Here is a 15,586-nt window from a genome sequence, read left to right as displayed (position 1 = left end):
CACATTTGATTCACGGTAACGTCAAAATGTTACCTAGAGCTCATGCGCCTGGCCGTTTTCCTAAGAGCCACTGACACACTCTGCTACGACCAAGAAGGTGCACATTTGCAAAGGTATTGTTAAAAGCTAACAGCTGGGTGGCTTGTACAAGATGACCTCCAGAGGTCCCTTCCAACCTCAACCGTTCTGTCATTTAAAAAAAAAACATTCAAAGTGAGCCCTGTTGCATTTGTTTACAGCAGACAAAGGGAAGGCCATTTGTTTTTACAGAATCTCTGACTGGAGAGAGTCCAGCGGAGGCTACAAAGGTGATGAAGGGGCTGGAGCATCTCTGTGCTGAGGAAAGGCGGAGAGCCCTGGGGCTGTTCCGCTGGGGAAGAGCAGGCTGAGAGGGGATCTATCAATATCTAAAGGGCGGGGGGCAAGAGGATGGGACCAGAGTCTTCTCAGTGATGCCCGGTGACAGGACAAGGGGTAACGGGCACAAACTGGAACACGGGAAATTCCATCTCAACACGAGGAGGAACTTCTTTGCTGTGAGGGTGGCAGAGCCCTGGCACAGGCTGCCCAGAGAGGTGGTGGAGTCTCCATCTCTGGAGACATTCCAAACCCACCTGGACGCGTTCCTGTGCCACCTGCTCTAGGTGACCCTGCTCTGGCAGGGGGTTGGACTGGGTGATCTCCAGAGGTCCCTTCAAAAGCTGACCACCTGTGATTATGCAGTTCACTCAGAAACCAGTCTTCACATGATACAGAAGTCCTTGGTTCAAGCCAACTGTGAACTGATGCAATGCCTGCTCCATCACTCTGCAGAAATAACCATGGCTTTACCACCACTTGGAAAAGGCTCCAATGGCCAAACAACCGCGACTGAAGTTGACAACAATGACTAGGTGGATCACAGCCTGCAACAGTGGGGCGATCCAAACAGCAGAACAAGGTCCACATTGCTGCAAAAGGGATTCACCAGAGAAGTTAAATCAAATCCAAACAAGGCTCCGTGCGCATGACTGAAAGTACTACCCGTACACAAGGTATTTGGATGACCCAGAGCTGCAACCTCGTCAGATGTGTGACTTCAGCTGGGCCAGCAGCAGAATCCAGGTACAGGAAAGCAACTGCACCTACATTAGTGAGCTCCTGCAGAAAAGACCCTTCTGCTCCAGACTGGTGAAGGACAAGTCTGCTGAGCTTCACCATACCACTGAGCGCTTCAGCATGGGCTCAAGTTAGGTCCAGACATAAAAATTTACTCATCCAACTAGGTTATAGAATGTATAAGGACACTTTTATACTGTAGATAATGGACTGAGGGACATTATGTGGAAAAACACTACGTGGATTATGAAGGATAAGATCTTTAAGTCAAAGGGCTGAGACTAATCTTTAAAAGACAGGAGGAGTTATGTTCAATTTACCAAGTGTGAGGTGCATTTTCAAGCCCCACAAAGGAAAGGGAATTAAAAAGAAAAAAAAAGAAAACTTGATACCAACTGCATGGAGGGGGGAATATTTTTCTGCATGACATCAATATTAAGGCATATTTAGGAAAAACTTTGTACAAGTACAATAATAGTGACCAATAGTACTCAAGGGACCCTATCGGTCAATATTGACAAAAAGCTCATTTTATAAATGTTAACAAAATTTCATTTTAATGCATATATACAAGGGATGAATATGAAGTTGGAGGATCAATTTTATGTTCCATTTTTCTTATCTCCTTGGGGTATCTGCTTGGCAGACAAATAGTAATGAATAAATATAAGAAGAAAGTCTCCCTCTCTCTCTCTCAGTTGGACAATGTGAAAGAAAAAAAAAAAAAAAAAAGAGATACTTATTTTGGGTGCTTCTTTAGCAGAAGGTGAGGATCAGATTGAAGGTTTGGGACTGATCATCTTGAAGATATCACTGGTTGTAGTTATAGTGCTTAGAGGTTCTGACTGAGTTCTAAATGCCTAAAGAAAATGAAACACCAATGTCTGACCTCTGAAAACGTTGGTAAAGGAGATGGTACAACAACAGAACGGGAATATAGAGAAAAACAAGTTACAATATACAGCTCTGCTGTGGACTAGTGCTTTGGCTGTTAGACTTCCTTTCTGTCTCTGCCAACAAGATTAATTCTTCTGACTTCTGCAGCAAATAAATTAGAGATTCTAGAGAGAACAGTTCCATAAATTGCATCACCTTGCAGTTCACTGGCAATCCAACTCAGGTTGTAAATGACATGAGTCCCAGAAAAAGCAATTTATCTTATTATTTAAGGACTGATCATCATCACCACAAAGTGACAAAAAATAGAGTGCAAATTTCTGATTTTGCCATTTAGGAAAATTACAAATTCCAGAGATCCCTTCAGCGCAATTAAAGTATTAATCACACACATTCAGAACTATTTGGATCTGGGGCATTCCGAATTGCAAGACAGACTTTTTGTAGTCACAATGAAAAAATAACTGGCCCCGTTAACAACCACTTTTTCTGAAATTAAAGTCGTTTGGTTGATTACACAACAATTTACTAAAATGCCGAATAATACCTGGAACCAGAACTCATGCTTTTCACTCTTTAATCCAGGGAAAATTATGGTTAAAGCCCTAGGTATGTCAGCAAACAAATAAGGAACATTAAAAAAGCCATGGAGAAGTAGAAGAGAATTAGATGTACAATATTGGATTATTGTAGGTTTAGTTTGTAGGTTAAACGCCTGTAATATTGATTAAAAGTTAACATCTCTTTAGACACTAAGAGCGCATAAATATTTATTTCATAATAGTAACAGATTTGTCTCATTTTGTACAGATCCTCTTCTTTACCTTCCCATATGGGAGCTAAGAGCTTCCTGATTTGATGAAGTTTCACCTGTAAAAAATATTATCTTAAATCTTGTTTCATTTGTGGTTTGATTACAGGTAAAATGGATTGTAACACTAAGATCTCTTACAGACGCTAATACAGAATTCCACAATTGTTTCTTTTGGAGTATCAACAGATTTGATTTGTAGGATTTTGCAGTAATCTGTGTTAAAAAAAAAAATATCCTATTAATATATTTGGTAGATCTTCCTTTTTGCCTCGATATGAGATAGAAAGTTATTCCTGACTACATGAAACCTAGTGTGTAGGAAAATACTGTTCTAGGCAGCTGAGAATAAGGGAATAAGGAGGATTCCAAGGCAAGTGCTGGAATCTAGAGCAAAAAGGAAAAGGTCCTCTACACTGCTTTTACAATTACCATGATCACACAAACCAGACTTCGGGTTTGGAGATAGTTCCGTTACTAGTGCTACTATTTCCATGTTTTCCATGCAGCTGATTGACAACAAAGGGGCTTTTCTACACTTTTTTTTCATGTCATCAGGACACCTGCATAGTTTAGTGTATTTTCATGGTCTCCAAATGCATATGTCACCGATTAGAATTCAGGCCTGACCAAAAAAATCATTGTTATCACATGGCTATATAGTTATTTCAGCCTAGTTCTGAATGTATGTCTGCAAGCATTGCTGGATATGCCATATTAAGCACTGTATTTAAAATAGAAGAACACATTTGTCTTCTCTTTTTCTACATTAACATTAAAGACAAAAGGTAACTTTAATATGTTTTTTTTGCAGAAACTCACCAATAGAAGCCTCGTTCACAAGTTTAATTTAAAACAACCATTTTTAAAGTTATTTATTATTATTTTTCTTAAAGCCTGATATCCAAATGAAAATGTCTCATAAATAAGATCAACATTTAGTTGGAAAAAAGCTGCTTTGTGATATATTATTTCCCTGAGTTAATAACTCGTGCTTAAGAAGCATTATTAAGTTTTGACTCTTCATATAGATGTTTCCTATTTTAGTATACATAAAAAAAATCACATATGTAAAATATTCCGAGCTGTATAGAAAGGAATTTGCACTTTATTTACTAATATTTGCTGTTTAAAAATTGTTACTATTTCCTTGCAAAGAGTTATATACAGTTTTACAAAAAATACTGCGATTGAGAAGGAGCATTTGCTTTGTAATTCAGTACAATCCTACGCAGAAGAAATTGCAATTGTGTGCCATACCGACTGTCATTCTCTTGTACGTTATCATGCATTAAAGCAGTTTCCTGCAGACCTTTTCAGACGCTATAGATTTCTGTTGAACACACTTGTAGTAGAAGGGAGAAAGCAGCGTCCGTCAGAACAGCCTGAGTAAAATGGCAGAAAACTAGAAATGCAGTATAACTGCGTAAATACATACATATGTATGATTTCACACATGTTATGTTGCCTTTTTTTTTTTTTTACTACAATGGACATTTTTCATACTTTGTTAAAAAAGCATTTTATTTCAAAATAAGGGATGTACAAGTAATTATATTGGACTCTTAAGTATACACTGAAAAAACCTATGCATGGAAAAAAACGTATAGCAGCCTGGGAAAGCTATCAAAGGATGCCCACAGTTTCCAAGGAGATGAAGGGAAGAGGGAGGACAACAAAAACCTTTCTTTTCAATTGGCATGAGCAGAAACATGCTAAGTTCTTCCTTGTTGCTAAATATAGAAAAAAAAAAACCCACATTAAACTGAAATTCGGTATACCATAGAGTTAATATTATTTAAAAATAACAACTGAATGGACTAGATACATAGACATGGCTATATACCAATAAATTAAAGATAAATGCCTAATAATCCCTACCTTAGCATAGGTATCATTTTTTGTAAACCACTTAAGAATTTCCATGTTCATTCCAATACCTCGCTGCTCCCCAAACTGCAAAATCTTGCTCTGGTTGTAGAATGAAATCACTTTACTTGACAGATGAAGGAACTAAACCTTGATGTTCCCAGAATAATGCAGTTAGTAAAGGATGCAGGAGAAGAGACGGAGCATTGTGTCGCACCACACACAAGCCGGCAGTGTCAGTAGCCTGGCAACTGCAGCTCTTTAACAGGCACCATTTTAATTTTAACCTAACTCCTTTTTCTCTGCTTCAGCCACGCAGCGTATTTCGTTGCTCGGTGTATTTCCCGATTGCACGACAATGATATATTCAGAATAATAATAGCTCTTTAAATCCATCACTAAGCACCCTTTAATTATCAAGAGATGTACTTGCATGTTGTAAGTATTCATAACTTCATAACCATCAAGCACAAGCAATAATATCTGCTTATATTGCGTCCATACGATGTAAGACCTGTCCAAATGAGTCCATATGCAATATGGCATGCACGCAAAAGTGAATATACTGTATCCTTACGTTATTCAACATGCTTCTGAATATACAAACCCCTACTTTCTGAACAGCTATAAAAGCGTTCGCATCCTCTGCTTCTGTTTAATAGTAGAAGAAAGTGACAATGGCATTGTCACTATCTTCCAATTAAGTTTGTATGTTTTCTTACATGGAAAGCTTCCTGTCACTCCCGTATGTTCGATATATAAAACTGCTATATCTCGTCCAGACTATTGTCCCCAGGTACCAGTAGTATGGTCAATATGTCAATGATAATATATTAATTAAAGACCTTCTTCAGTGATATAAAAGCGGTGTCTCCTTAAAGACATTGGCCATATTTACCCATCTTTGTGGCAAACGCCATTGGAGATGAAAATCGCTCTCCACAGCTCCCTGAAAGGAGGGTGCAGTGAGGTGGGGGTCGGTCTCTTCTCCCAAGTAATGGGTGACAGGACAAGAGGACACAGCCTTAAGTTGCACCAGGGGAGGTTTAGATTGGATATTAGGAAATACGTCTTCACTGAAAGGGTTGTCAAGCGTTGGAAGAGGCTGCCCGGGGCAGTGATGGAGTCGCCATCCCTGGAGGTATTTAAAAGATGGGTAGACGTGGTGCTGGTGGTTTTTGTCAGAGTTAGGTTGATGGTTGGACTCGATGATCTGAAAGGTCCCTTCCAACCAAGGCAATTCTATGATTCTTTGAAAATGTGACTGGTGAACTGACAGCTTCAAATTCATTACTGTATCCAACGGGACCAGTTTGGAGCACCAGATAATGGATAATGAATTTGTCTTGTTAAAAACATGAAGGTCTTCAAACCTACCAAGAAATCTCTGCGCGTCTGCAGGACGCAGCAGAAACCAACTTCTTCCTGATTGTGCCTGCCAGAACCAAGTCTCATGTAAGAACATAAACATCATTAGTGCTAGGCCTCTCCCAACGGGGCTGGAAACCACCAAGCACATTATAGCCATATTAAGAAATTAAATTCTTATTATTATGTCCAGACACATGACATAAAAGACAACTGGAAATATTCTGGTACATATGCAACTTAAAAGCCAACAGAAAAATCAAATTTACTAAGACTAAACAAAGCAATGAAATTTCCAAAAACTTTAATGTTTCTGGAAGGAGCATTTGAGAATTTAATACATTTCCTAAATTCTATTCTGTTCTATGCTATCTATCCATTACATTTAAATATATTTATATCTATTACTTTATGAATATGGGGAATCTCAAAAGTAAGCGTAAGCACATCAGAAGATGAGAAGAAATCTTACACTACGAAAGCTTTGACAATATGTATATTATCAAAGATCAGCTGTGATGGATTTTAATAGATCTGTAGAAAAAAAAAGAAATAAAGAAATTGTTGCCAGCATCATATTTCAGTTATTATTTCTTAAGAACCAGACAGCTCAATATCAGTTCAGCTACTCCCATTAAACAGAAATTCTTCCTAATTTGTGTGGAATGCCACAAAATGATAAAGATTTTCCAGTTCTCAATGTGGACAACCAAGCTGCAGTTACTAACGTAGGTCTCTGAATAGCCTCAGTGAGACTGTGCACACGCGACTTCAAACAACTGCTGCTGGGCAAAAGATGAGCAAAGACTGACTACATTAATCATGACAGTCACAATGTAGAATAATTACATAGGTTCATGCATGTACAAACAAAAGTTAACCCCTTCATACTTCCCAGCAGGGTCTAACCTAGGTAGTCTACTGCTTGTTAAAGGTTGGATGCTAGTTTACTGCTGAGCAATATAGTCAGAGAGTTTGTATGCTTTTCTGGAAAAATTAGAAAAGTTTTTTCTACTTCTGTATACAATTCATGGCAAACAGACCATCCGTGGCTCCTGAAGAATCAGAAGATTAACCAGAGGCAAGAAGAAAGTGCCTTGGACAAGGCTTTTAATTTCAGCAAGGTTCTTCAAGAACACCAGAAGCCTTGGCGAGACTCTGGCAACCAGCATTTGCAGATGACATTTCCTAACTCAGGATAACCCAGCAAGTGTTCAGTTATCCAGGCGCTGACTAGGAAAAGAACACTATTATCGAAAAGATAATTTTAAACAAACAAGTGTCCTGCTAGTGTTCACAGCCATTTTAAACCTCCACAATAAGCTCAGAGCCAAATTACTACTAGAATTAATTTGATCACAGCATCTCTGGCTTCACAAGGGAAGAAGTTGTGGACCTCTCACTGAAGTTTGGAAAAAGTTTGGATTTGAACGGATTCAGCCTGAGACTGAATTTTACAGCAACAAACACTTATTTGAAATCAAAAACAAATATACTAATCCAAGATAGATAGCTAAGGCCAACAATTTAACATTAAAAAGTCATAACTTGGAACAAGTCTTACAAGGGAGTGGTTTTGACTGTCTTGACTACACTACTTACACAGTTTAACTACTCATTCCTTGTTGTGCAACCCCAACAAAATAATCTAAAGAGCAATACTAGGGTTTGAAACACAGCATAGAGAAACGCTGGTATTTCTAACAACGCCTCACCAGCAATGTTGAACTGGGTACCTAATCAACGCGAGGCATCCTATCTGGCAGTAGTAACAAAACCATCATCTACAGAGCATTGGTTAGTCATATGGTACCAGGAATCTAGTTTTCAGACACTGTATGTACTACAAAGAAATACACATTAACCATGTCTGATCTCAGTACAAAGCATCTACGAGCTTCCAAAGAATTTTGGTCACATCTTCCATCCCAGAGCTACCACAGCCACCAGAAGATTGCTTTTCTGCTGGCCAACTGCCAAGACAACACTTCTGATTTCAGATAAAGTCACCTCTTGACACTTCTCACACCCGGATCCCTGAGGAGCAGCTATTAAAAGATAACTCCACATCTGAAACATCCCTATCATGAGTGACTTGTAAAACGAGCAACAGTGGAAAAGTATTAAAATCTGCTCGTTTTTAACACTCGTGAGCATATGACTGGCATTCCCAAGTAACAGACAATAATACAATTAAAGCTGCTTCAGTAGCATCTCCCACATTCTGATCTGATAGCTGAGAATATACTATCAAAATGAGAAACAGAGAGTACAGAAACACATCGTTACATAAAAGAGCTTGATCCAGTGAAAGAAATGTGACTTATATTCGCTTCCCACCATCAATCTGAAAGCAGCAGCAGAACAAGCTTGACCAAGGCATGCAGTTAATAAACGTTAAAAAAAGCCAAGAAATCCTGCAAAGGTTGCTATAGTAACGACTCCTCCTCCTTGGAAAAAAACATTAATAAAAATATACAGATATCCAAGGTACAACTTGGGAATGACCCTAGGTGAATTTAATATCTCCCAAATATTTTTGTTTTACTCAATTACTGCTTATAATTATTTTAGTTTGCTCCATGCACAATATATTAATTCCTCCTAACACAATGAAGTTAAATGCTTCATTTCTATCTCATTACATATTAAAGAATTACTACTCATTAAGTTATGCATCCTAAGAAAAATGCAAGTAGGTGGCCACCAAATTTGCAGTATCTTTTATCCAGCTGGCAACATTAATTTTCAAAAAATTCATTTTAGATGTGCTTATCTATGATGCAAGACCTCATTAAAACTACTAAAAATCCCTTCTTAGTACCACTATGGGAATATTACTTTTGGTACTAGTAATATAATAAACAGCAGCTTAAAGAAGAAAAATATAAAGGAAGCAAAAGAGAAAATATTAATTTAAACAATTCTTACTCGTTGTTGTCCTTCATACCAATCATCTTCATCAAACCAGTGGGAAATATAAGTCATCCAAGCCATGACAGAAGGCACAGTTGAAATAAAAAATACAGAACCTGAACACATGTAAGTACGAGTCCTGTCTTAAAATTTACTCAAAACTCCAATAAGCTACCCAAGGATCAGATCTGAGCTCTGTGATATGGTTCTACATTAGTGAGCTTTACATTCATAAATATATCATCTGGAATACTTTTAGCAGCAATTTAAATGCTACATGTATTGGATTCTGAACTGGAAAACAGAAATCAACACTAAAACAATTACTAGATTATATATTCCAGTATTTTAAATTCGAGCAGATTAGTGCCTCAAGCTCTATTTTACACTGCGTCTGAGCTCTGAAAATGAGGTGCTGTTTGAGTCATTCTCATTTGTCTCCTAAAAAATTATTTTCCTTTTTTTTTTTTTCCAATATACTGTCTGCAAGAAATGTGGTTGTGCACAAAAAGCTTGTGTTGAAATGTAAAATCCCTTCAGAATCAGGGGAGTGATATGGTTTGGTTGTGTAGGGAGTGGTTTCGACTGGCACAGTAGGAGGAGCCATGATTATCCCAAGTGCCGAACGTCTTATATTTAACAATTTTTTTAAAAAGGGAAAAAAAAAAGAAAGAGAACAAGATTTGCATCTCTGTTGTTCACAGCCAGCAGAGCCCAAAGGGCTCAGCTACAGCCACCAGCACTGGCTGGGAAATTTAAAAAGCCTAATTTTCACTAATTCATTGGAATGCATCTGCTCCTTTTCTCTCCCTTGGGAGAGTTTCACGTATCTGACTGTATTTATTCCTTCTGCAGCTAGTTATCCTTCTCTGGCACGCTCCCAAGTTTCACCTCAGATTTCCCAGCGCATTATACCAGAGGAAACAAGAGGTAAAATGAGGAATAAAAGCTGAATCACTCACGCCACAAGCGAGTGCTGCAGCAGCACACTTCATCAGCGGTGCTGTATAGGAGACACTATCATACAAACCTTCCTGGCCGCATGCTTGCAGCGACTATCAAATCCTCAAAGACAACTAGTGAGACCTAAACAAAACCCATCTAGAAGCCAGACAACCTCTGCCTTTCTGTACTGGGTTAACGAGCCGTTTCCCCCAAAATTCATAATATAACAAATGCAAAAGCTAGACTGTGAAGTCAATTGTCCAATCAAGAAATACACAAAGCAAAGTAGGAAAAGAAGAGCTGGAAGTACCAGATATCAACCTGGAGTTAGTGGTCAACATGACTTACCATTTCCAAAGAGCAATTCAGTGTCTTCCCAGAACCACTCTAGCACACGTGGTTTCCATTAGGGCTATTGTATGCGCACGCTACCTTCTCAGATACACAGCAGGGAAATAAAGAAAAGCTGCAATACTTTTGCTTTCCAACCTCTTACTCAAAAAGAGAGCTCAAAAGCGTGTACAGCCTTAAGATAGATTGCCCAATAAATGTATTTGCAATACTCCAGAGAGAATAAAAAGATAAACCAGATCCTGTTCATTTCACGCAGAAACAATTGTTTAATTCTTGCGCTGACAAGAGGAAACGAAGGCTGCGTCAGGGAATGTTCAGGTTGGACATTAGAAAAAGGTTCTTCACCAAGAGGGTGGTTGGTTAACTTCTCATCGTTTGAGGTGGAACTTAAAATAGCCATCAATGCTGTAATATAAGATTTCTAGAGAAACACATATAATTTTAAAAACATACTTTAGAGAAACCCAAGATATCTTGCTGGGCCCAGCAACTTCAGCTGTTTTACATTGCCATGTGCATTTTGAAAGGCAAGTGACGTACACAAAATAAGCCATCTAAAAGCATACAAAAATAGCATTCTGGATTTAATGTTGTTCTGGGTCATTTCCCAACGCTTAGCACCTCCTGCATCCACAGTCCTATTAGCCCATAGTCAAGAGCATTGTCCAGACTGCCCATGGCCATCACCAAGTCACAGAATCCTAGAGTTGCCTGGGGTGGAAGGGACCTTTCAGATCATCGAGTCCAACCATCAACCTAACTCTGACAAAAACCATCACTAAACCATATCTCTAAGCGCTATGTCTACGAATGAGCTTTTGCCACCAAATTTGCTATTATTTAATAATCTGTAGTTGTTATACTGTGCCAAACCAACCATGCACTTATTTTTTTCCAAATACATTTCCAACCATGGTTCATGTTTCTGCTTAAATCTTATACAGAGAAATATTTAGACATTTCACGGAATCACGGAATCTTCAGAGTTGGAAGGGACCTCTAGAGATCATCTAGAGCAGGGTTGCCTAAAGCACATCCCTCAGGGCTGCATCCAGGCGGGTCTTGAAAATCTCCAGAGAAGGGGACTCCACAACCTCCCTGGGCAGCCTGTTCCAGTGCTCTGTCACCCTCACTGTAAAGAAGTTTTTCCGTGTATTTGAACGGAACTTCCTATGTTCTAGCTTGTGCCCATTGCCCCTTGTCCTGTCGCTGGGAACCATTGAAAAGAGCCTGGCTCCGTCCTCCTTAAACCCACCCTTTAGATACTTGTAAACATTAATCAGGTCCCCCCTCAACCTTCTCTTCTCCAGGCTAAAGAGTCCCAGCTCTTTCAGCCTTTCCTCATAAGGGAGGTGCTCCAGTCCCATAATCATCTTGGTTGCCCTACGCTGGACTCGCTCCAGTAGTTCCCTGTCCCTCTTGAACTGGGGAGCCCAGAACTGGACACAGTACTCCAGTTGTGGCCTCACCAGTGCAGAGTAGAGGGGGAGAATGACCTCCCTCGACCTACTGGCCACAGTCTTCCCTATGCAGCCCAGGATGCCATTGGCCTTCTTGGCGACAAGGGCACACTGCTGGCTCATGGATAATTTGCTGTCTACCAGGACCCCCAGGTCCTTCTCCATTTGTATGTATCATTTCTTTAAAAAGTCAGGTTTGACGTATTCTTGCCATAAATCAGTAGCATTAAGTACGTTGCAAAATTAAGAATGATTTTCAATTAGCTGACTATGTTTGCACCTCATAGAAATTGGTATTTTAGTATGCTTGTCTCCAGATGCGTTGTACCCAATTCTGTGACAATATTAATTCTCTGTGAATCCGTGTAGACATTATTTCATAATATGTCCCATCATAGCTCTAAAAATTATCTACTGAATTACTATATACTAAAGATTAACATGCTACAACTTTGCATTTTCTCTTTTGACACATTTTGAGGCCACAAAATTCATTGTGGGAGTTAATGTCTTCATAACAAAAACCCACAACAAAAAACCCAAGAACAAAATATTTTAAAAATTCCTTAAATTACAGAAATTCATTGCTTTCATAATTCATATGGTATTATGTATATTCATTATATCAATAATTATAGCAAAGTCACCAGTTAAAAAGCCTCAGGTTTTATTTATTAATTAGTGCTTTAAGAACCTTTACATTGAGAACATGAAGCATGTAATGATCCTCAATATCCTAAAATGAATCCTGAAATACAATGTTTAAAGTAAAGCTGTTCAATTAAAAAAAAAAAAAAAAGTCATATAATGACACAGCAAATCCATGTCTCAGTGATCCTGTCATTTGAGGTCAGTTAAGAATTAGATTTCCCCTACTCCTCCCACGCTATTAATGGGACGAACATAAGCAGGGCTCTAAATGGTTGTCCTTTTTTACTTTTCCCCTCATTTGCTCTTTCCCAAGAAGCTGTATGGATTTATCAGGACAAGTGGACAAACAGGATAGCCGGGCCACCTCGCAGTGATTAGAATAAGCTGTTAGTAAGAGACGTGCAACACCATCATCATCACCAGGTCTACACTGGGATGAGACTTTAGCACAACCTTCCCCCAAGAGCACAAGGACAAAAACACAGCTACTTTTAAGACTGAGCTTTATCAGTTTATGGAGGAGATTAGGCTCTAGCTGCCAACAATAGCACTGGATTGGACTTGATCACGTATCTTCCTAAGAATGTTCCATAATTGGATCTCGAAAAATAAATTCAATGGAACTTCACAGTCTTTTTTTTTTTCTTTTTAAGAAAATAAATTAACACCTCTTAAGAACAAAAAAAAAAGTGAGTACGTTTACATGTAAAGTACCGCTGTCACTATGGCTTAGCAGGTGTTTCCATTCAAATGTTGTGAAGAATACATATAACATTTAAGAAAAGGGAAAGTTCAATATCTCTGATTTTTAAATCCCGTGGTCAAAAGAGACAAAAAGGGCACACAGTATACGTATGGGGAAAAATTATAACCTTATTAATAAAGCAATGTCTATACTGAAATGCTTGTCTCAGCTTCATAATCACTACACCTATAAAATTCAAATGTACTCAGAGCTAAAGTGCACCAGTTTCTGTGGAAAAAAAAAAAAAAAAAAGAAAAAAGGCAAAAGATCATGTTGTCTGTCAGCAAACAGTAAACAGCAAGAACGATGTTTCGTGTATTTTTTGTATCATGCTCGTAGGATTTATCTATGTTTAGCTAAGTCATTCCATTCTAACATGTTCTTCGGAAACATCTTAGTTTATAATAAATTCACATTATAAACTGCAAATCCCTGTCTGCAATGATAATGAACACATTTTAGATTGAATATTTTAATAATAATCACATTTTAAACTGTATTCTGCTAATCTGGATGTTAAGATAATAGTACTTGTTATTTAATTTATTTCTTAAATCTGCCACAGAAATGTACTTAAATATAACAGAAACACTTCCAAAGTATATTTTACTCAATGTACCAAGAACTTTCGTTAGCAGAAAAAAAATTCAGCATCTGAAACACAAACAAGGCCAGAGAGAACATAACTTGAAAGTAGGCAAAAAAATAATGAAAAAAGGAGAAATAATTCTCTCTAGCTGTGAAGTTCAAGGTAATACTTAAAATCCCTCAGATCTCGGTTACATCCCTGTGCTATTTACCATCTGTGCGTGTCTGTTAATGGAGGTGGTGAGCCAGGAGGGTTGAATACCCAAAGTGTGGATGACACCCAGCTGTGCATCGTCTTGTGCAAACTGTACCCTCTCGCACATCTGCAAATACTAATTTTCCAAATTTGGAAAACTTGCTAAAGCTGGACACAGGCAAGATAGAGTTGATTTTACCAGACGGATCAACTCTTGAAAAGTTTGTCTCCAAGATAATGTTCTAAAACACGGAGATTTTCTGCCTTAAGAATTTTTACAGAGCAGTCAGTTTAACACTTCAGGGGCAACCTGTGCTCCAATAACTACAAAAGCAAGAAGAACCCCAAAAAAAACCACCACAACCGCCTCCAAAAAAAAGAAACCTCTTTAACTGCAACAAGATTGCACTCCATTCTCTGGAAACCTGAATGGGATACAACTACATGTATGTTCATAGCCAGCAGGTTTAGTATAAAAAACGTGCTGTAGGTTAGTAACAAATGAATACAAAGCTCTTCTCAACACTGACCTCACACTTGAAAGTGGAAGTCTTAATTTTTCCTTGCTGGCATCTGAACTTAGGTATGAAATTAATCTCCAGGATGTGACACATCCTCTTTCATTCCATCATTATCAGTCTCCCACTACAGGTATTTTCAGACAGTAGATAACAACTAGAAAAGGAAGTTAAGAGAATGAAAATAGTAGCATTAATTAGTGCTCTTAGACCTTGATTTGCCTACGTGGGGGAAAAAAAATAATAATATAATCAACTCTAGCATAAACCTGCAAATGATTCTTTAATCAGATTGAAAAAGAGAATAAACAAGGTTAAAACCAAAGTAATTGGGGTTCAGCTTATTAATAAACTAGGCAATTTATGTCTCATTACGAAAGAGGCTACTGAGTAAGAGGCAAAAGTAGGTTGTCTAATCACACAAGTAAATCCAAACAGTTGTATCTAAGACAGAAACAAAACAGAAGATCTTAAAACATATAAGTCAAAGGGCTGGGATAAACTCTATTTCCCCAAAACACTGCAAGTAGAGATGATTGGTTTCAAGAGACAATGAAAGTACAAACCACACAACTATAGTATGACAAGCAGAATGGAATCAGTCAAAAGGAGGGAGAGGAAAAAACCCTTGGAAAAAATCAGTCAAACGCTGGATGTGATACATATTCAAAAGAGATGGATTTAAACATTTTAAATACAGCGTTTTAAAAAATTATGAAAGAGGAGGTAATTACCAGAGATATAGTAGTGTTATTTAAATCAAGACACCATACAGGCTAAGCAGCTGCATTCAAATTGGAAAGCAGATGAAAGTTCCTGTACCCGAACCGAACTTTTAGTCAGTAGAAGCATTAAGAAAAAAACTTCATTAAGTAGAGAGAAACTTCACCAAGATAAGACCTATAATATATAGCCCAAGAAAAAAAAGATGGCATTAATACTTTTCCATGCCAACAACTGCTTCCGAGTGCTGGGGATCCCCAATCATTGAATAGGAAGTTAGACACTGGACACCAAATACAAAGACTCATCAATGATGAAGACTTTAGAAATTACTAATTATCAACTTGTCTGCTTACACACAGCTTCCCCCATAAAACTGAACAAAGTAGCCCAAGCGGAAACACTAAGGAGGAGCCTTAGTAGAGACGACAGTGCAGTCAAGGTCAT

At 38.2% G+C, this 15,586-nt stretch overlaps 1 protein-coding gene across 1 annotated transcript in view; it reads right to left on the bottom strand.

Moving 5' to 3' along the window:
• Positions 1-9,055, bottom strand: part of WDR17 (WD repeat domain 17) — a 53,241-nt gene extending 44,186 nt beyond the window's left edge. The window contains exon 1 of the mRNA XM_054203952.1: positions 8,975-9,055. Within this exon, the coding sequence (XP_054059927.1) occupies positions 8,975-9,040 (66 nt within the window). The 5' untranslated portion in view covers positions 9,041-9,055. The remainder of the gene's footprint in view (positions 1-8,974) is intronic.
• Positions 9,056-15,586: the final 6,531 nt, after the last annotated feature.

The sequence above is a fragment of the Rissa tridactyla genome, chromosome 5 (genome assembly GCF_028500815.1).
Source record: "Rissa tridactyla isolate bRisTri1 chromosome 5, bRisTri1.patW.cur.20221130, whole genome shotgun sequence".
In the NCBI taxonomy this organism is placed as follows: Eukaryota; Metazoa; Chordata; class Aves; order Charadriiformes; family Laridae; genus Rissa; species Rissa tridactyla.
Note: the sequence above shows the minus strand (reverse complement) of the source record. Positions and strands in the feature narration are given on the sequence as shown.